This window comes from Desmodus rotundus, chromosome 7 (genome assembly GCF_022682495.2).
Source record: "Desmodus rotundus isolate HL8 chromosome 7, HLdesRot8A.1, whole genome shotgun sequence".
Classification (NCBI taxonomy): domain Eukaryota; kingdom Metazoa; phylum Chordata; class Mammalia; order Chiroptera; family Phyllostomidae; genus Desmodus; species Desmodus rotundus.
Genome location: NC_071393.1, coordinates 5,642,297 through 5,663,237, shown reverse-complemented (window position 1 = coordinate 5,663,237; position 20,941 = coordinate 5,642,297). Strand labels below are relative to the sequence as shown.

The 20,941-nt window shown below is 46.0% G+C and overlaps 1 protein-coding gene across 5 annotated transcripts in view; it reads left to right on the top strand.

Annotated features, from left to right (window-relative positions):
• The window catches only part of HECTD4 (HECT domain E3 ubiquitin protein ligase 4), a 152,092-nt gene that overhangs the window by 107,572 nt on the left and 23,579 nt on the right, over positions 1 to 20,941 (top strand). For all 5 annotated transcript variants that reach the window (XM_024567078.3, XM_024567080.4, XM_024567077.4 and 2 more), the window contains exons 45-57: positions 771 to 874; positions 2,231 to 2,392; positions 2,512 to 2,660; positions 2,928 to 3,007; positions 5,535 to 5,698; positions 6,358 to 6,595; positions 7,358 to 7,494; positions 7,938 to 8,064; positions 11,598 to 11,735; positions 13,304 to 13,440; positions 15,131 to 15,291; positions 19,175 to 19,356; positions 20,505 to 20,710. In XM_024567078.3, coding sequence (XP_024422846.3) covers positions 771 to 874; positions 2,231 to 2,392; positions 2,512 to 2,660; positions 2,928 to 3,007; positions 5,535 to 5,698; positions 6,358 to 6,595; positions 7,358 to 7,494; positions 7,938 to 8,064; positions 11,598 to 11,735; positions 13,304 to 13,440; positions 15,131 to 15,291; positions 19,175 to 19,356; positions 20,505 to 20,710 — 1,985 coding nt within the window. The remainder of the gene's footprint in view (positions 1 to 770; positions 875 to 2,230; positions 2,393 to 2,511; positions 2,661 to 2,927; positions 3,008 to 5,534; positions 5,699 to 6,357; positions 6,596 to 7,357; positions 7,495 to 7,937; positions 8,065 to 11,597; positions 11,736 to 13,303; positions 13,441 to 15,130; positions 15,292 to 19,174; positions 19,357 to 20,504; positions 20,711 to 20,941) is intronic.

Here is a 20,941-nt window from a genome sequence, read left to right as displayed (position 1 = left end):
AGGTACTCCAGAGACATCTGACTATCCTATTCAAGATTATTCTTATAGTGCTAAGCCACCCAGAATACTCTTTCTTTTCTGCTTATTGAAATCCTGTATTTTCTAAGGTCTAATTTAATGCTGTCCTCATTAAGCCTTTCTGGATCCTGGGATGAAGTCATCACTCACTCATTTGCGCCTGTGTTTGTGCCTCATACAGTAACACACTACGGCCTTGTACTCTGTTCTTCACTGTGTGTATGTACGCGCGTACCTGTCTTATCTCTGTGCCCAGATTGGGGGCGTCAGCTTATATGATTTGCACTGTCCAACACCTACCACAACACCTTGCTCATAGATGTTCGATAGGTATTGGACTTCCTTAAATCCATTTAGCTTATAAGAATAACAGCCTTTATTTGTTAGATGATAGCAACAGCTTTTATTTGAATGTTTGCTCTGTGCTAAGGACTTGGCTAAAGCTTCCCTTCAGTTATTTTGTCTCATCTTCACAATCACTCCATGAGGCACAGGCACCATTATTACCCCCATCCTGGAAACGAGATGGCAAATACTGAGGAGCAGAGCCAGATTCTGAATCCACGCAGCCCAGTTCCAGGGCCCATGCTCTTGACCACATGGCTCTGCTGCTGAGCTCTGTGTAGTAGATAAAGATGTCTCAGTGTCTGTGCCCTTTTGTAAGAATTTGAATAATGTCTACAAGCATTGCTTTGACCCTATTCTAAATGCGGTGGAGCCCTGTTTTCACGCACCTGGTGTGTCCCCTGCAGGAGAGCGGCTGGCAGTTGTGGAGGTGCAATGTGAACGGCTGAGGATGCTCTACCGGGACTGTGCTCGGCCCCCACCTCCGCCACTGCAGGCTGACCGGAGACAGGTAAGCCCTGTGCAGTCACCACACCTCCTGCCGGATGCGGCACATGGCGCTGACTAACGCCGACTAGCACGTTAATGGTATTTAGAGTGAGCGTCTGCAGAGCTGTCTGGAGGTGTGTACTGCAGTGACAGGAGAGGAGCAGAGCTCATTAATTTACAAATTTCTATGTTATCACTAACAGAAAAAGAAAACAGAAAGAATAAATCCACATTGTCTCCAGTTTTCACCCTAACAGTGATCTGAATGTCCTTGGAGCTAATCTTTGCATGCATCTTTCAGCTCTTTCTTTTTCTTTTTTTTCTTTTTTTTTTTTTGAGATTTTATTTATTTTTAGAGAGAGAGAGGATGGGAGGGAGAAAGAGAGGGAGAGAACATCAATATGTGGTTACCTCTCAAGTACCCCCTACCAGCGACCTGGCCCACAACCCAGGCATGTGCCCTGACCGGGAATTGAACCAGGGACCCTTTGGTTCTCAGGCCAGCGCTCAATCCACTGAGCCACACCAGCCAGGACTTCTTTCTTTTTCAAAAAGATTTTACTTACTTACTTTTAGAGAGAGGGTAAGGGAGGGAGAAAGAGAGGGAGAGAAACATCGATTGGTTTGGTTTGTCTCTCGCACACGCCCCAACCTCTGGGACCTGGCCAGCCACCCAGGCACATGGCGTTGACTGGAAATCGAACTGGTGACCTTTAGCCTTGCGGGACAATGGCCAACCAACTGAGCCACGCTGATCAGGGCTTTCAAGTCTTTCTTTAGGACAAAAGTGAAATGGAGGGATTTCTTTAAAATATGCTTTTATCTGATAAAGTTTGAAATTTTATTATTAGATTTATTAAAAACTATGAAAGTGAAAAAATAAGGCAATTAACCTAACGAAGAAAAAAGGGGATATAACCATAGTACTCCTTTTTTTGCTTTGAGCTGAACATTAAGTCATAGTAATAGAAATTCTGATTCCCGATTAAACTAAAATGTGTCCTCTAACTGCACTGGGAGTGTGAGGGGGTGTGTGTACATGTGTGTAAGGAGAAGGAGGTAGGTGGGAGTTAAAACCTCGTTGTCATAATATAGGATAAATGATATTTTAACAGGATATTAAAAATAGCATTATAAGCATAGAAGGAGAAATATAGAGGTTAAGTATTAGAATTAACAGCTAAAAGGGTTGGGAGGGATTGTTTCTGGAGAGCAAGGCTGGGCATAGGGAAGGAGACTGCCTTTTTTTTAAATCAAGAAAAGTTTCCTTCGGGGAAAAAAAGGACATGCTATTAAATGAAAATTATGTTTCTTCTTTGAGAGAGTGAAGGCATTTGTGTTTGCAATTCTGTTGAATGAGAATTTTTCACCAATGCAGCCCAGAGAGATAACTTGGAGCCCTTCGAGAGTGTTCCCACCTGTTCGAGCCTGCATGTTCTCCTCGCACCTTACTTCTGTCACCTTCCTGGCTGACCCTAGCGCTGGGGGCGGTCTGCCCCGGGGCACCTTCATCTATGCCACCTCACCACTGCCAGTTCAGGTGAGAAATCATGTGACACGCTGGCTTTCGCCTGTTTCCTTTGAATTTGAAAGAAAAAGCAAGTTCAAGTGCCCAGATTGAGCCCTCTGATTGTCTGCCCACTCCTGGTATTTCTTCAGGCCCCATCTTTTTACTGGGAAATTGAAATTGTTTCCTATGGAGATACCGATGATGACACAGGACCAATAGTCTCCTTTGGCTTTGCCACCGAAGCAGAAAAACGAGACGGGGCTTGGACTAATCCAGTGGGCACTTGTCTTTTCCATAAGTAAGTGGCTACTATCACTGTTACTTAAAAAAAAAAAAAAAAAATACTGGGTTGGGTGCTTTAATACCAAAGTAGTACCATTATAATCACTACTTTCCAAAATGTAAAATACTAGTTGGAAATATGGTCATGTTTAGGAAAAGAGAATAGCTCTGAGGGTTTCTCTACTAATTACTCTCATGCCTGTGAACCCTCTCCGCCTGCTCACGCACCTGCCTTCACACCAGCAGGTGGCCTTGTCGTTGACTCCCCTTGTTCTTTCTGTAGCAATGGCCGGGCCGTGCACTACAATGGCTCCAGTTTATTGCAGTGGAAGAGCGTTCGCTTAGATGTGACTCTCTCTCCTGGTGAGTGCAGCGGGAATTTTTTTTTTTTCTTAATCTCTGTATTTCTGTTGTTCCCAGGTTTTGGTCTAAGTAGGTTAAAAGTTTTAAATTAAATAAACTTAGCAACTGGAAACAAGCAATTTGTCTTTTTTAAAAAGATTTTATTTATTTATTTTTAGAGAGAGGTGAAGGGAGGGGGAAAAAGAAAGGGAGAAAAACTTCCATGTGAGCGAGAAACCAGTTGGCTACCTCTTGTACGTGCCCCAGCCGGGGACCAAACCTGCAACCCAAGCATGTGCCCTGACTAGGGATCGAACTAACGAACTTGTTCTGTGTGAGATGATGCCCAACCAACTGAGCAACAACACCAGTCAGGGCCAGCAATGTGCATTTTAGTGAAAACCAAACCCTTGTCATTGTTGTTCCCTAGTTTACTCTGAACCTGTCATTTTAGGAGGCCGTTATCATTTAGAGCCTTCATTGGGTGCCTTAGGAGCCACATTTACTTTCGTTCCTCCACCTTGAGAAAATTCTGAGATTTTGCTTCTTTCTAAAGTTTGGTCTTTCATCAGCTTGCTATTGAGAAGCAGAAAAATAGCTTCAAAAACAGGGAACTGTACCCCTAGCCATGAGACACTTGTGAAATGCACTAACATGAAATGTAGACACACGCTGCACACTTTGCTTTTAATAGCCCGAACGTCTGGTCCAGCTCCCACAAATACTCTGCACGGATGTTCCAGTCACATAGTAATCAGTTTGGTTAAAAACAGTCTTTTCCCCCCTCCTGCTTTTTGGCCTCCTTGTAAGTAACTTGATCTGTGTAATAGATGAATTTGGATCAGTCCTACCTGCTCCTGCAGTAGCAAAATACAGGCGTTCTCCTTCTAACATTAGAAGCAGCCAAACGTGTTGGCTACGTGTTTTCAGACAGGACATCTTAGCATCATCTCTGATGAAACTGAAATTGTTACATGTGGTAGATGATCTGGATGCTTTGGGAATACCAAGTCGCTCCGCCCAGTAGACACTCTTGGGAAGCTGTCTGGGCGTCATTTTGCCATCCCTTATCCTCGAGGGAACTGCTTGTTAAATAGCACTTTTCGGGGTGGGGGGTACTGTTTTCACTTATGATTAAGTTATGACTGGGGAGTCATTTCCTGGCAGTTACTTGTCTTACTTTATGGAGCAGAACTGTGACATCACAGCCAAGTACATACTGAAGTGCTTTAAGCACAAAGAGGGGCGGGGAGGACAGGGGAACCACAGTCGGAGTTTTTCATTGATTGTTATCGTCACTTGTTTTATCTGATCCCATTTTAGTTTCTGAAAGTATTTTGGACTGGACCTCAGGCACACATGCTACCCTCTTCTTGGAGAATGTTTTGTGTGGGAATTGGGTACTCACGTGATTTTTACAACATAATCTCAACCTCTGCACTGACACTTCTGGGGTCCATTCATTAGCAGGTGCTCACTGAGCATCCCCCTTGTGCTGAGCACTCTCCTCCCCTCAGGGTGCTATCGGGAGCCATGACCATCCCCTGTCACGGGGCAGCCAGTCCTAGTGTGGCATCAGACTCTGTGATGAAAAACAGAATCATAGGACTTTAAGCGCTTATTGGAGAGTTTACAAAAATAGATTAGTTATAAAGCTACATGTGGTAGCAGTTTCTCCGGAGCAGCCAACATCAGAGTGCTGATGTAGTGGACATGCTCCTCTTGGGTCCCTAAGCTCTGCCCAGGTATCCAATTGTCTCGTGAGGAAGGAGCAGGGCTTCTGTTATCTTAGCTTCCTGTAACAGCACCTTGAATACATGTAAGTGGGGGGGCCTACATGCCGTAATGGTATCCCTTCAGGTTACATTGTGGGCTGAGACTTAACTTACATTTTTAAGAACATTCCTAAGCCTTCTACAAATTTATTGGGGAAATACTACCCTTTTACTTTATGCCATTAGTAATCTTACATGTGTCAAAAGAAAAAAACCTTATATTTCTCCATTTAAAAAACATCATACCCAGCCCTCCCTGGTATGGCTCAGTGGATTGAGCACCAGCCTGCAAACCGAAAGGTCACCAGTTTGATTCCCAGTCAGGGCACAGGCCTGGGTTGCTGGGCCAGGTCCCAGCTGCAGGTGTGTGAGAGTCAACCAATCAATGTTTCCCTTTCTTTCTCCTTCCCTTCCCCTCTCTCTAAAAGTAAATAAATAAAATCTTAAAAAATAAATCATACTCAGTGTTTTCCTTTTTTGTCTTGGGCTGCCAGGAAAATAAAGGTTAAATTTAATGTGTAATTATGGTAACTAACTTAACTCAGACACTAGGCATTTTTCTTTTTCTAGACATTTTCTTTTTAAAATTGTTTACTTCTAGTGTTACTGTATGTTTATTTAAATACAATACATTACCTCATGTCTTTTTCACAAATAAATTTTAAAAAAAGATAGTCAATGATATGTGGCCTCATCACACTAATTGCAATTTGGAAGTTTATTTAATAGGAAAAGGGAAAAATAGTGCGTTTCTTTCCTATTTTCTGCCATAGGTGACGTGGCAGGAATTGGCTGGGAGAGAACCGAGGGGACTCCGCCTCCTCCAGGGCAGCCCGCCAAGGGCCGGGTGTACTTCACATACTGCGGCCAGCGCCTCACACCGTATCTCGAGGACGTCTCTGGTGGGATGTGGCCTGTGGTTCACATTCAGAAAAAGGCAGGTTTTCATACTGGGTTGGAAAACAAATTCTCCTTAGTAATTTGGGTGATGCTCAGCCACATCGGAAGGGGGGAAATCTATTGATACTTAGTACTAAGTCCACCAATTCAAATGTAGTCTCATCCGGAAACTCCCTCACAGACATGTCCAGAAGTAATGTCTAATCGGGCACCGCATAGCCAGCCAGACAAGCTGATGCATAAAACTAACCATTGCACTATGTTGGACAATCACAGACTTTATGAAAGCAAGTACCAAGCACATCTGATTATGTCCTCATTGCCCTGAGGAAGTGATATTTGAGCCAGGTCTAGAATATTTACTGGTCTTAACTAGGCCAGATTGGAAGAAAATATGTTCCAGGTGAAGGCAACAGCATGTACAGTGGCTTCAAGGAGAAAGAAACGGTGTCGGAAACACAAAAGGTCGTTGAGTTAGAAGAGCGAGAGAGTGTGAGGTGCAGGTAGGTAGGGCCGGCTTGCACAGTGCTCTGAGCACCGGTGTACAGTTACATCTGCCCCTCAGCCTAGTGTCCGTGCCATCCCAGAGATGGGGCCATTGTCATGTTCTGACATTTAGTGAAGGTCACCTCATGGTGTTAAAATAAATAAGCAAGCCTAAGTCCTTTCAAATCCTTTATTTGCTCTCCTTTCCAGAACACCAAGACTCGAGCTAACTTTGGCTCCCGCCCGTTCGCTTATGCTGAAGGGCAGGCCCATCGCAATGCCGCCGACCTGTGCACTGACCTGGCAGAGGAGATCAGCGCTAACTTTGAGGCCCTGCCCTTCGCCATGGCATCTGACAGCGACAACGATGCTGGCACCAGTATTGCATCAGACCCGGGCACTCACGGGCCACCATGCCGGATTGCGGCCGTGGCCACCGCTCAGCAACGTAAGCTGCCTCCTCCCAGGCCCCCCACTGCATCCTGGGAATGTGAATGCTGTTAGTTTCAGAAGTCCATTTAACTTGGGCTTGCTCAGGTGCTCGTGGGGAACAGGATAACTGGCCCACTGAAAGGAAACGTGGAAGACTGGAAAGCACATCCCCCACATACAGGAGGTCTGCCACCACCCAGTGCCACATGGAATGTGGCCGTGTGGAAGTGCAAGCCTGAAAGATCATCCATTTTTGTTAGAGATAAAAATCCCAGTATTTTATGTGAAATCTCCTCATTTTAAAATGTTAATCTCTCATTTGAATTGTTTTAAAACTGAGGTCATAAAAGAATAATAAAATGTAATCGTGGAATCTAGGTGGTAGGTATATAGGTGTGCACTATAAAGGCTTCTATTTTTCAAAAAATTTCATAATCAAAATGAATAAAACTGAGTTTTTCAAACTAAAGATGCCTGCAAGCCACATTGGGCCCTTGGGATACTGGTTTGCAAACTGTCTTAAGTATGTTTAATTCTTATGATGAAGAACTTTCCAGATTGTTCTCTAAGTTTAATTATAGCCATAAAACCTATTGTAGGATTCGGGGTAATTATAAATAATTAGTTATTCCTTGGCTCTGCACTTGAAAATCCTTCCAAGTTTTGGGAGTCTTTTTGTCATGTAAATGAGGAGAATCAGGTTTGTCCCAGGTGAGAAGTTCAAGATGTTTCCAGCCTGCTCTGGGGTGGAAGTCACTGTCATTGTGCTTTGTTACAGAGTACGACAGTGACACTTCCTGTCACTACAAAGTAGAACTCAGCTATGAGAATTTCATCACCTCTGGCCCAGACCCCCACCCGCCTCCCCTTGCAGATGACGAAAGTGATGACGATGACGATGACGACATCCCACAGGTAAGAGACCTGCAGCATCCACTTAGCTTCCTGGTGCCCAGGATGAGCCATGAGGAATGATTTTGATCTGAGTGTGCAAGGCTGGAATTGGTGCACTTGGAATAATGACACTGGGCTTCAGCAGTGACTCTGGAGTGTTTGTTTTTCTAAGCCACACATCAGTAGCAATATATCTTTTGGGCCCTTTTGCCAATACAGTCCAGATGTTGGAGAAATGAAGTACTTTGATAGTAATGCAGCAGTAAATTTGGCTTTAGAGGGAAGGAAGAGACCGCCCCAGTCTAGTGTTGCCTCCTTGGCAGTGAAGTGTCTTCAGTGTGGTCCACACGGTGTGTCTGTGTCATTGGCACGTGAGGGTGAGGACCTCAGGGGCAAGAGCTGGTAGTTAGGGCTGGACTGATGCACCAGGCGCACTCTCTGACCACGAGTTTGCCTTCTTCCAGGAGGACCACTACGCCCTGCTGGTGAAAGCCTGGGAGACCAAGGTTTTTCCTACTATCCGGAGGCGCTTCCGCAATGAAGCAGAGCGGAAATCGGGCCTGGACCAGATAAAGGGCGCTTTACAATTAGGTCTGGTGCTTTGTGTTTTCCTAAGGAGCTCACTTCATGGTTTAAAGAGATGCGTTTAGGGGACACTCAGTATGTAACTCAGGAAAGAGGGGCTCACGTAAACTTGGGCTAGACCTCACAGTGTCTTCTCCCTGTGCCTTTACTGAACTCTGTGGTCTTGGCCTTCATTGCCAGGTTTTTCTCTCCTTGTCAGTTTAACTCAGTGATTTTTCGGTTGATGGGCTACTAAAGTGAATCTGGCCTGGCTATACGAGGCAGCTGGGTGCCCTAGCGGTTACTAACTTGGGCTCTGAAGTCGCAGCAGTGCTCTCTACCAGATGCGTGACCTTGGGAAGCTGATTTAACCTTTCTGGACTTTCCTTACCTTTAAAATGGAGTCAGTAATGGTAACCACCTCACATGTACATGAGAAAGAAATAAGGTAATGCAGATAAAGCTCCTAAAAACAGTGCCTGGCACATAGTAGGTATTCCATTAATACAGTTCTAAATGTCACAGTGATTAATGATGGTGAGATCTTTTTTCTCCCACTGGCTATGGTTTCCTCTAGCAAAGAATGATGCAGAATTTGACCCCAGACAGTGGATCATTACTGAATCTTAAGTGCAGATGGCTGATTCTGTGTTAAGGCTTTTCCTCACTTTGCGAAACACATGCTTTTTGAGAAGCAAAAAGGCCTCTTCCCAGCAGGCACAGCTGCCCTTCCGTGGAGCATTGGTTTGGTTTTCCATTGTCATGGCGGCCATCAGAGACAGTGCAAAAAGTTTGTTATCCCCGTGTTAGCAGTCTTTCTCCTCTTTTAACTTCTGTCCCGAGACTGGGACCAAATAAACAGAAAAGCCACCAGGAGACTTTTATTTTTCTTGGCCAGCTTCTATGCTGAGTCTCTGATTTCCAGAGGTAGATGAGTAGTTCCTTTTTCTCATTGGTGCCAGGACTAATCAGAGACAGAGTGTGAGCAAGCGAGTGTGTGTTTTCCATGCTTTCTAGCCCCCGAGCTTAGGCCTGTGACAGTGGCAAGGTCCCGTTTACACTAAACCCGCAGGAATACTCACAGACCCTGTGACACAGTGGGACTGCTTCCTGCTCTCGTGGGAGCTCTGTTTCAGCTGCGGGTCTGGATTCCAGGGCAGGTCATTTATACTCTCCTCTTCTCTCTGAAGAGTTTCAGGCAGAGGGAGCAATGTTAGAAAGGTCTTTGGGTGGGAGTGAACAGGGGAGTGGGAGGGAACAGGAGGGAAGGGCGATAAGGCTGGGCGCTTGGAGCTGAAGAGGACAAGGTGAGGGAGGGGCAACAGGAAATGAGCTGTGAGGGAGCAGGGAACAGTGGCAGCCTTGGCGGGACTTTGGATTTTATTCTAAGTAAAACAGGAAGCCACTGGGGATTTTAAGCAAAGGAGCTAGATAATGTGATATAGTAGGTCCTATAGATAAAAAGATAATTTGTTATTCCTCCTTCATTCTCAACATTGGAAAGATGTACCCTTTTCGTGTTATATTAGACTACAGAAGAAATCTGAGCTGGTGTTCGGAGGTCTTTCACGTAGTAAGTGTAATGCCAGATTCCTTGCTGCTGGCTGGAAGCAGCAAGGCCGGTCATTGGTTTTCCGAGCAAGGAGGGCTTTGTTACTGTTGCATTTTTATTGTCATCGATTTATTCACTTATTTGTCCATGCATGTGACATGTGCCTCCCAGCTCCAGGCCCTGGGCTAGGGAATAAGGAATCTTCTGTGAAGAAGATCGAGATGCTCCCTTCTCTCAGAGATTATGTCCTAGTGGGTAGCCAGTAAGGAAACAACAGATGGCACCGAAATAAGGGCAGATCCTGAAGCCACAGCGTAGGTGCCCAGGGCAGCCCAGTCCAGCATGGCTCCTCTACCAACGTGGTGTTTAAGCTGAGACCTACCTCTAATTCAGCAACCACAGGGTTAAGTTTAGAAAAAGGAAGCACTATTTGTTCAGGGAGCCTGGTGCTTCTTACTGCTTTGGGAGAGAGTGAAAAGGTGGGAGAGAGACTTTACAGCTCATAGTACGTACGTGGAAAGCTCTCATATATGACCATTGGCTGCTGTGCCTTTATTTCCACGTGGGTTCTGCTTAAATTAGGGTTTTTCTTTCACCGTTTGTTCCTGGAGCCATCCTGAATGTCTGTGGCCAAGTATGCCTTCTCCTCCTCTGCTCCCAGTTCAGAGGAGGGGAAGTATAGTCAGCACAGCAGAAAATGTGGTTACCCAAAGGCGGCTGCAGGACCAGAGCTCCTGCCCGGAAGCTCCTGCGACCCCTGACATACATCTTGCCCAGGAGTTCTCTTGGGATCCATCCGTGTGACCACGGCCAGGCAGCTGAACTATATTAATTTAAATGTAAAACATTTCCCTTCCCAACACAATATCCTTCAATGTAGCAGTGGCAAAAGCCGAAGGAGGCCAGGGAGATGGCCCGTGGTGCCCAAAGGACCACCTCCGTGAGGGGCAACTCACGAAGGTTAATGAAATCTCCTCTGGGCTGTTCCTGTTTAATCTGGCACTGTCCCCAGTTCCCGGGTTCCTGCTGAGCAGACTGCAGAGTATTTTTTCCTCCTCCTCTCCAGTCCTTTGGAAAATGGGGCAAAGGTTATTTTTCTATAATCTACTATTAGGCCCCATTTCTTGTTTATTCTGTCTGACCCTTCTCTCTCTAAGCTTCCTTCTCGCATTCCAGCCCCCTTCTAAACTGTGCTTGGATAGCCGCTGTGCCTTTTCCTTACAGCAAATAAAGGACCGCAAACCAAGTGATGGTGGATGCATGTGAGGGCAATAAGCCTTGTTTAAAAGCAGATGCTGTCAGTACCTGCTCTTTCACCCACAACCTCCTGAGCAGTGTGGAGCAAAGGGAGGTGTCGTGCCCCACCCCTCTGCCCTCCCCGTAGGGCAGTTGTCCTCAGGGCTTCGGACGTTTGTTTACTTGGTTCATTCAACAATAGTGGCTGTTGCTATTGAATGTAATGATGTGTTCTCCCCCGGGATGGGAGAACAGAGGAGATTTCAGTACTGGACAGGAGCTGTGTAGGTTTCTGTCTCTCTTGACTAAGCAACATGTGTTTATCGTAGTAAAAATCAAACAGTACAAAAATGTATAAGGGAGGGGAAAAAATAAACATTACCCTCACTTTCTTCTTACTCTCCATTTGTCCTACAGTTTGTTATTTTGATTTAACTAAAATGAAATGACTGCATACTAACGTATCATTTTTAACCATTCTGTATCGATGAGTATTTTCTATTAGCAGTGCTGCAGAGTGTTCATTGCACACTCGTGCTTGTGTTTCTGTGGGAGAGACGGGAGAGATTCCTAGAAGTGAGGCACTGAGCACGTTAACTTGTTGGATATTGCGTAACTGCCGTCCCCACAAGGCTCCGTATTCCCCGCCCCCCCCCCCCCCCCCCAGCATTTGAGAGGTTCCTCGCCCTCTGTTCCAGGTGTACTTTGGTGCCCTGGCTGGCCTGCGGATCGTGTGCTCTGCGGGGAGTTACTGTGCTGTTCTGTTTTTTAGGCATGGTGGATATTGCCCGACAGACAGTTGAGTTCCTGTATGAGGAGAACGGTGGCATCCCGCGAGACCTTTACCTTCCCACCATTGAAGACATCAAAGATGAAGCAAACAAGTTCACAATTGATAAAGTTCGAAAAGGTTTTGCTTTCCTCCTTACTTCTCCTATGAAATGTCCTGTGAAATGAGAAGTAGGGTTTTCCTAAGTGTGAGCTTGAGCGGAGCAGCCGGTGGCTCTCCTACGGTGACTCTCCTTACTCTGAGTGACATGACCTCTTCCCAGCTCTCCCACGTGAAGCCCTAAAGCTTCCCGGTGGGCACAGTAGACACTTGTCTGGCCTCGGGTGGCCCCCTGCACATTCCCAGGGCTCAGCAGCACACAAAGGGCGAGCCAGGGCAGTGTACAGAGAGAGAAGTGGGGCGGGCGCAGGGTTCCAGGGAAGGCCTCTCAGGGCCAGTCCTGGCTGCTGAGCTAACAAACCGGGGCTCTGTGGTTGTACTGTGTCTTTAGGATTTTCCTAGAATGAGTTGATTCTTTTGATTAAAAAATCTATCACACATTTTGAGGAAATGAAAGCACAAAAAAGAGAACTTAAAAACATTCATTACCTTCACAAAAGTATCCAAACATGGGCAGGGGCAGGAATATATATTTACTTTTCTTCATTTCTTTTTATTTGAGATCTAATTCGTATACCATAGAATTTACCCTTTTAAAGCATACAGTTTAGCAGTTTTTAGTATATTCACAAAGTTGCACAATCATCGAACCATTGCCTCCGACTGAAGAACATTTTCATCTCCCAGAAAGAAATTCTGTACCCTCACCACTCCCCATTGCTCTCTCCTTTTGGCCTCTGGCAACTATTAATCTAGTTTCTGTCTCTGTAGATTTGCCCGTTCTGGCCAGTTTATATAAATGAAATCATACAACATGTGGTCTTTTGTGCCTGGCCTCTCACAGAGTATAATTTTTCAAGTTTCATCCATGTTGTAGCACATATTGGTACTTCATTCCTTTTTATGGCAAAATAATATTTTATTATATGGCTAATACCCCATTTTGTTTATCCATTCATCAGTTAATAGCACTTGGGCTGTTCCTACCTTCCGGCTGTCGTGAATAATGGCTCTGTGAACATTTGTGTATGAGATTTTACGTGGGCATGTGCTTTCATTTCTGTATGTAGAGACGGAGTTGCTGGGTCATATGGCAGCTTATGTTTAACTTTTTGAGGAAATGCGAGATTATTTCCCAAAGTGATCGCACCATTTTATATTCCCACCAGCAACACACGGGTGTTCTAATGTCTCCGCACCCTGGTCAGCCCTCACTGTTGTCTGTCTGTCTGATTACAGCCTTCCGGGGGTGTGAAGTGGCGTCTCACTGTGGCTTTGTCTTGCATTTCCCTAGTGACTAGTGATGTTGTGTATCTTCTCCTGTGCATCTTTCCATTTCTTTTTAGAGAAATGTTTATTCAAATCCTTTGCCCATTTTTAATTGGCTTCTTTTTCTTGTTGAATTTTGAAAGTTCACGACATTTTGTTGTATTATGTCCCAGACCAAGCTGTGTTCCTTTTCGCTTCTAACTAAACTGAGGGTATTGCAAAATGCTGTACAGCTACTTCAGACCTAACAGGGAGAGTGCCAAGATGGCAATGGTACTTGTTCCTGAACACACCTTTCTTCCCCCCGCCCCCCCCTCCAGGCCTCACGGTAGTGACCCGCTCTCCGGACAGCAACAACATAGCCAGCAGCACCGTGGGAACTGCTCTGCCCAAGTTCGCCATCCGCGGGATGCTGAAAACCTTCGGGCTGCATGGAGTCGTCTTAGATGTGGATTCGGTGAGTGCACAGCCCTTCCTCTGCACTGGGGCTTTCATGTCCAGACTCCAAGGACCGTGAAAAGTGATCACGCAGGTGGATTACTCTTCACACTAGCGGTGGAGAAACCAAGCTAAGTGCTGTCATGCCAGATGGCTTTCCTGAGATGAGCCCTGACGGGTCATAAGCTGTTCACTCTCAGCGCGGTCAGCTCCTTCAGATCCCCGTCTGCCATTCTTTTCTGTCAGCCATGTTCACGCTGTCCCTGCGTTCTGTCTACCCAAGTTCCAAGGAAAAATTCTCCTGCTGTCCTTGATGAGTGGATGATCTGTCATTGTCACGATTGCTACAGACACAAATCAAAGGAACAGTTTCGTGATTTTGATCACATCATTTCACTGGTCTCTTAGTCTCAATTTCCCTGTGTATAAAGTAAGTGTAGATTGCTGTTTTCTTCTTCATTTTGGGGGCCCTTTCGGGGCTCAGCAGGGATTTGGGGCAGGGGAGAAGGAACAGAAGGGAATGCGTGAGGGCAAAGCTGAAGGTTTCTTTTAAAAACGAGGTCCTGTTTGAAAGCCACACCTACATGATCCTATGGTGGCACGCCCGCGCTCGCATTTCCAGCGTTTCTCGTGCAAGAAAAACTGATGAAATAATGTGTGCTTTAAACCTAAGAGTCCCTGGTAAAGAAGTGTTGTCCCCACATAGATAAACTCTTGTGTCTAGATAGAGATGCATATAATGGTACGTACTATTAATGATTGGAAATGGAAAGTTTTACATTTTCAACAGACCCCATTTGACCAGAAGTTAATTTAAATCATTCCGTTTTTAAGAGAGGCTGTTTACTAGAGGTTTACCAAGGTGAGCTTTCAAGTAGAAAATTCTATTATACTACCTTCTGGAAAAAACTTCTTAGTCTAATTATCAGAAAATATATAACTAACAATACTTTTCAGCAATGAAAACGTATGAAAGTGAAAACAAGAAAAATAAGAAATTTTGTTAGAGTAATAATTGTTATTTCTCAAGTAGTTTGATTCCCTCTGTTTTAATAATAACCCCAAAGCAAAAATTATATTGGTGTTTGAATCCAGAATGCATGTGCATGAGCTTCCTTTTTGTTTTCATTTCCCTCGCAATAAAACAGAGCTCTCAGACAGATGTCCCACTTTTACAAAGCTAGTAACATCACAGCGGTGAACAGAAAATTTACCTGGCCGCAGCGTGTGGTGAACTGTTACTGAAACACAGCTCTGTTCTTTTTAAATTTCCAACTCATAATTACGTTCACATTCTTTATTTTACCAGCAAAAGTTTGTCAATTGGTATGAAAAAACTAAACAAACTATCAGTACAATACTAACCAGAAGTCTTTGAACTTTTAGCTTGTCAGCGCCGTGCAAGTATAAAACTTTATATATTTTATATTAAAATATGTATTGAAAATGTATATTAATATATTGCATATAAGACATATATCCTATAGTACATTAATATGTTAATATACATTAATAGAGTATATTAATATTAATATGTCATTGCATGCAATATTAAAGTATATGGATATTTGCATATTATAAATATATTGAATATGTATTGCTATATATAAACATATATATAATACATATACGTGTGTGTGTGTATTTTAAAACTGGAGGGGTAAAGTCAGTGCAGAAACACAAGTAGACATTTCCTTTTACTGTTGCAGGTGAATGAATTGGTGCAGGTAGAAACATACCTCCGGAGTGAGGGTGTGCTGGTACGATACTGGTATCCCATTGATATGTTGGAAAGGCCCCCAGCAGGCTACCGAAGGACCGCCACCAACGGGCTGGTCACACTGGACAACACCAACCTTCAAATTCACAGGTAAAATTGAGCTCTCTTTCTATTGAGTCACAGAAATCCTCTTACTCTACTTTACCACGTGTGCCATTCATCCTTGACAAGAAAGTGTTCCTTCAAAGCTAGGAGTTAGACGGCAGCCAGCACAGACAAGAGCACAGTGGCAGGAACTGGGAAGAAAGCTGTGACCGAGTCAGTAGTATGACCTGGCCTGTGCCATGGCACTCTGCTGTGAGTTGGAGGGGTTGAGGGGTGGCTGGAGATTTGAAGCGTGTGGAAAAGTTGTGAAGAGTAAAGCAAGCCAAGAGATAGCTAAGAGGGTGTCCAGGCTGTGTAGCGGCCAGCTCGTCTCTCTGCCAAGCTATGGAAGCGTTCCTTGAGTGCCTGCTTTGTGCCTAGCAATGTGCGGGGGCGTGGGGGTGTCTAGAGGAACACACACCTGCTCTCAGTGGGTTAAAACCTAAAGATGTGGCAAAATCCCCCTTCATAAACTATTGTTTATGCTGCCCATCCATTGGCATCACAGTTTCTCACCTGTCAGTTTTGAACCGACTTACTGATGACTCCAGCTTAGACCTCCCATAACTCCAGGAACATGTGCCCAGCACCTCCCTGCCATCTCCACGCAGACAGTGTGTCACCCCACTTGGACGGTCTGAAGTTCAGCACGACAGTCAGGTTCACAAAAGCAGAGTAGGCCACGCTTGGCATTGGCTTCACTTAGAAAGATACAGAACGAGAAGCCTGGAGTGCCACAGGGAAATATCATACTTGTGTTTTCAGCAGGAATTGTCATAGTTGTCCACACAGAAGTTGAAGGGCTGTCCCCTGAGCCCACCCACCCAAGTGACAGCCCAGATGTGAGGGATGGACAGTGGGCACTACTCACGTGGTGGCTGAGCAACCCCACGTCCCAGATAGAAGCCAGTATCTTCTGTGACAGCTCCACAGGCACAAACTTTAGGCATTCCAACCAGAGTCCATACTCCAGAAAGTCTCGGAGCTCTGGCTCCACGTCAAGAATGTCCTTTCAGGCCCCTGAGTCCAGATGCCACTTTCCATGTGGGAGTCATGTTGACCACAAGCTGTGTACCTGCTAATATTGCTGGTACTCTGCTTTGGCCCGGTTGTCAGAAGAACAGAGGTAAAAACAAGTTGACCAAAGTCAGTTCTTAGGCAGTCGAGGGAAGGGTTTTGTGGACGCTTTGCTCACAGATAATCTCGTAGGCACCTAAAATGCAGCAGAGGAGTGGAATCTGGACTTTCCCCAAACTCCTCTTTTACTGGTCTTGCCCTCTGAGACTGGTCTCTGAAGGGCTCCATGAGTCGTCCTTTTCCTTCACCATCTTCTGGAATCTGCTAGCAACTCTTCCTCCAGAACACATCCCCAGTCCATCTGCTTGTCTCCATTTCTGCCACCCTGCCCCCAATCTAGGCCTCAGCTCCCTCTTCTCCCTACAACAGCCAGAGTGATCTTTTCAAAACATAAATCAGATCCTTCACCTCCATCCTTTAATTCAAACCTTCCCGTGACTTCCCATTCCCCTTGGTGTAGAATTCAAACCCATAACCTGGCTCACGAAACCCTGCGTGAGCCCCAAAGTCTCGGCTTTTCTAGCGTGGCCCCGTCAGCAGTGCGGGCCTTTCTGAGGCTCTCACACCCCGAGCTTGCATCCCCCTCAGCGTCTCTGCTGTTCCTCTCCTGGAATGCTTTGCCCGGAACTGTGCGTGGCTGGCGCATTCGGATCTCAGTGAGTGTGTCACCTTTCCAAAAGGCCTCGCCTCGCTCTTTAATCTGATGTCAGCATGCTGTCAGACGTTGTCATAGCACTGCATTTTACCTCTCTTCCAGCACCTGATATTCTTGCTTGTTGTTATTTTTCAAATCTGTTTATTGTGTGTCTCCTCCCCCTAGAATGTAAACTTCTTAAAAGCAGATACTTTGTCCGATTCTTTGCTAGAACCCCCAGTGCCTGATCTGGGCGCTGGCTCACATCGTTCATGTGAAAAATAAGACAATAATCACTAAATAATAATACAAGAACAAACTCTGTTCTGTGTACTCACAACTGTAAACCTACGTTTGCCCCACCCTGTATCTGTTGAAAAGAGTCCCCAAACATATGTGCTTGAATATCATCATGACGCTGTTGAAAGCTTTGAAGCTTTATTTAATAAGTCCTTCCGTCGCATTTTTAGCAAACGTCTCCAATAGATGAAACCTATGGGCTATTGACTAGCAACTGAGAGAAAAGGCAAGAAAGTGCTTTGTAGGGTTATAGTCAGACTACAGATGTAGGACATCTATTCTCAGTATCAGTGCGGTGGTCTCGGCATTGGGGGAAATGTGAAACATGCCATAGTTTTGCTTGATCGCTACAGGGACTGGATTTCTGGTCCTCATGCAGATTTCCGTCAGAGGTACTCTGTCTGACACACTCCCATGGGCCTGAGAGAGAGCTTCGGCACACCAAGGGCTCATCAGCAAAGGGGCCAAGCTGGGCTTCCTGTGGCCACAGAACCATCTCTTTCCAGCTTTGTCCTGGCAACTTCAGCAGCTGTGGAGAGTCTAAACGGGCTTTCCGCTCTTTTTTTTTTTTTTTTTTTTTTTAAACTTCTAGGGCTTTCAGCTTTCCCGTTCAGATCTCTTAGGCCTTGCTGCCCTGATCCCAGGAGCTGGGCTAGTGCAATCAGCACGTGGGCTTCTGAGGAGGGAGGAGACAGGTGAAGTCAGTATCTTTTAGATTCCAGCACAAGAATATTTCAAATTGGAGGAGATGAGAAGGAAATCACCCAAAATGCAGCATCTTCGCTGCTTTCTTTTTTACCTTCACTTCATAGCTGTGCATACTCATCAGGTGTTACGTGGTGGGTGGTCATTTCTTTAATTTTACTCCCAATCTGAGTCATGGTAGACCAGCACTGAACTTGGTTTGGGTCATAGGCAATATCAACTGACCCCTGTTGGCTCCAAGTGGGTTTTAAACCTAGACTTTAAAGAAACATTAGGGCTGCTTCTAACTTGCCTGTTAAGTTGAAGTGCTTAATACCAGGAGAATTTTTAATTGTGGTGACTGGCTAGTAAAATACAGGGAGCACCCTCTCTGCTTGGTATTAGGTGGATTAGATTCTTTACCAAGAGGTGCAATGAGCTTTTATTCAAGGAGCATGCAATTACTTCATAAATTCATCACCTTAAAAATGCCCACAGTGAATTTTTTATAATATCTTTATTGAGATATAATTTACATTCTTATTTAAAGTAGACAAGTCAATGGTTTTTGTATCTTCACAAAGTTCTGCAGCCATCGCCACAGTCAGGTTTAACTTGTCACACAAGAAGAAACACCATACCCACTAGTGGTCAGTTTCCATTCTCCCGTCCCCTTGGTCAACCACCAGTCTATTTTCTGTGTCCATAGGTTTGCCTAATTCTGGACAATCTCTGCAGATAGAATCATCAACACGTGGCCCCAGTGTCAGGCTTCTCTCTCTCAGCATCGTGTTCTCGGGGTCCACCCACATTGTAACATGTGTCAGGGCTTCGTTCCTTTTCATGGCTGCTCAGTGCTTAATGGTGCACGTTCACCGGAACTCAGCTGACGGCCGCCTGGGTGGTTCCCACTTCTTGTCGCTGTGAATAACATTGCTGTGAGCACACACGTGTAAGCTTTTGTGTGGACATACATTTTCATTGCTGCTTTGACAGTGACTTTTGAGTTGAGGAAAATCAAACATAACTAAATGTACCTTTTTTGCCTAAACGCAAGTGACAAACTTGGAGGACAGAACCTGGGACCGGAAGAGAAGCCTGAGATGTGGTCCTTTCTCTCTGGAGGCCTGCGGCCCAGTCCGGCGTGGGGCTGGGCATAGATGCTTAGGGATCCCCCTGCTTTGTCCCTTGCAGGGAGCTGTTGCGGTGTGAGGCTGCACTGGCCAGGCTGTACTGCCGCATGGCACTGCTCAATATCTTCGCCCCCAAGCTGCCACACTTGTTTACTCGCCTCTTCCACATCCCTGCCATCCGCGACATCACCCTGGAGCACCTGCAGCTGCTGTCCAATCAGCTCCTCGCTCCTCCCCTCCCAGGTAAAGCTTGGCTTTTGCTGCTGGCACAACAGAAGTCAGCACAGGGAGGGATAGCCCTGAGGGAGCCAGGCCGCAGGCTGGGGTGGGGCTCGGTGTACTCGCTGTCCACGGAGGGGCAGGGGATCTCAGAGCACCTTTAGACTAGTACAGAGAACCGCACTCCAGAACCATGGGGGCCTTGGCAGTGCTTTCTCACTCTCTGAAAAATGCAAGGACATCACTTACTTTAGTCATGAATCTAGTGAGCATTCACTGAACTTCCCAAACTAATTGTGGATCAAGGAAAAGTCAGTATTTATGAAATCTAGTCGCTGTGCTGTTGCCACAGACGTTCTGTATGACATTGTAAAGAAGGGAATATGTTCCTGTTATCCTCCGAAGCAGACCTTTCAATTCATTGGGACTTCAGGCCGAGCTGTTTCAGTGGGCCAGTGAGGGCTGCCGCTGTGGCTTGGCTGCCCTGGAGAATGCTGTGATGAATCTGCGTATCCCAGTCCAAGACTGAGGGGTTCTGTCTTCCTTGGGCACCTCAGCCTTCAGGCTGCTTCCCTTGACCTCCCAGCCACTAGCATGAGCGCAAGAGGTGAGGGGACAGGTGGCACTCTTAGCCTAAAGGACATCTCAGAGCTGTGGAGTCCCAGCCAGTCTGCGAGGTATACCTCCACCAGTGCATCTCAGCACCTGGGGTCCACTGGCCCACCCCAAGAACTTAGGGGTTCCAGAACTTACCTGGAAAGCTCCAAAGTGTTTGTGGAAGCAGCTTTGACATAATCACCTAACACTTGCTTTACAAACGCCACTCTGAGCCACCCCAGCGGTTCCCCAGTGCAGCTTGGGGTGGGCCGGAGCAGCCCAGCAGATCAGGCAGGCTCTTGGAAGCCGTGCGCCGAAGCAGCTCCACTTCAGATTTTATTTTAGGAAATAGTTTAGCTGCTTAAAAGAAAACAAAATTTAAAAAGCACCGATTTCCTGAATCCCCCCCCCTCCCACTCAGGATCAAGTTGGTAATGTCTGTTATCTGCTATCCTAGACCTTAAGTCCAAACTAGCCCATCCGGGTATCTGGACAGTCTGTTCACTGTTACTTAAAATCGCGCAGCCAGTGGCTGCCGTGGTTCCAGTAAACTTTGGTTCCTTTCCTGTCCGCAGATGGCACCATCAGCTCCAGCTCGATCCTCCTGGCCCAGTCTCTGCAGCACTGCGTCCATTCCCAGAACTGCTCGGCCACGGACCTCTTCTACCAGGGCAGCTCCCACACAGTGCGAGAGTGGCTCAGCGTGGCCATCACACGGACCCTGCACCAGGGCGAGGAGAGCCTGTTGGAGCTGACGAAACAGATCTGCTCTTTCCTGCAGGTAGAAGTCTGAAGCTCTAATATCCCTGGGCTGGGTTCCGGTTTTTCACTGGATGTCTTCTGTGCTTGTGAGAAGTGACTTTCTGTCCGCCCCCCAGGCTCACCCCCACCCACCCCCCAAACCCCACACTGATCTCCTGTCTCTGACTGCCCCATCCCATCTGAACTGTCCTTCCTCACAACAGCTTTCTTGTCCTCCTGAATCTGGTTGGCTCAGTCCTTTGCCTCGAAG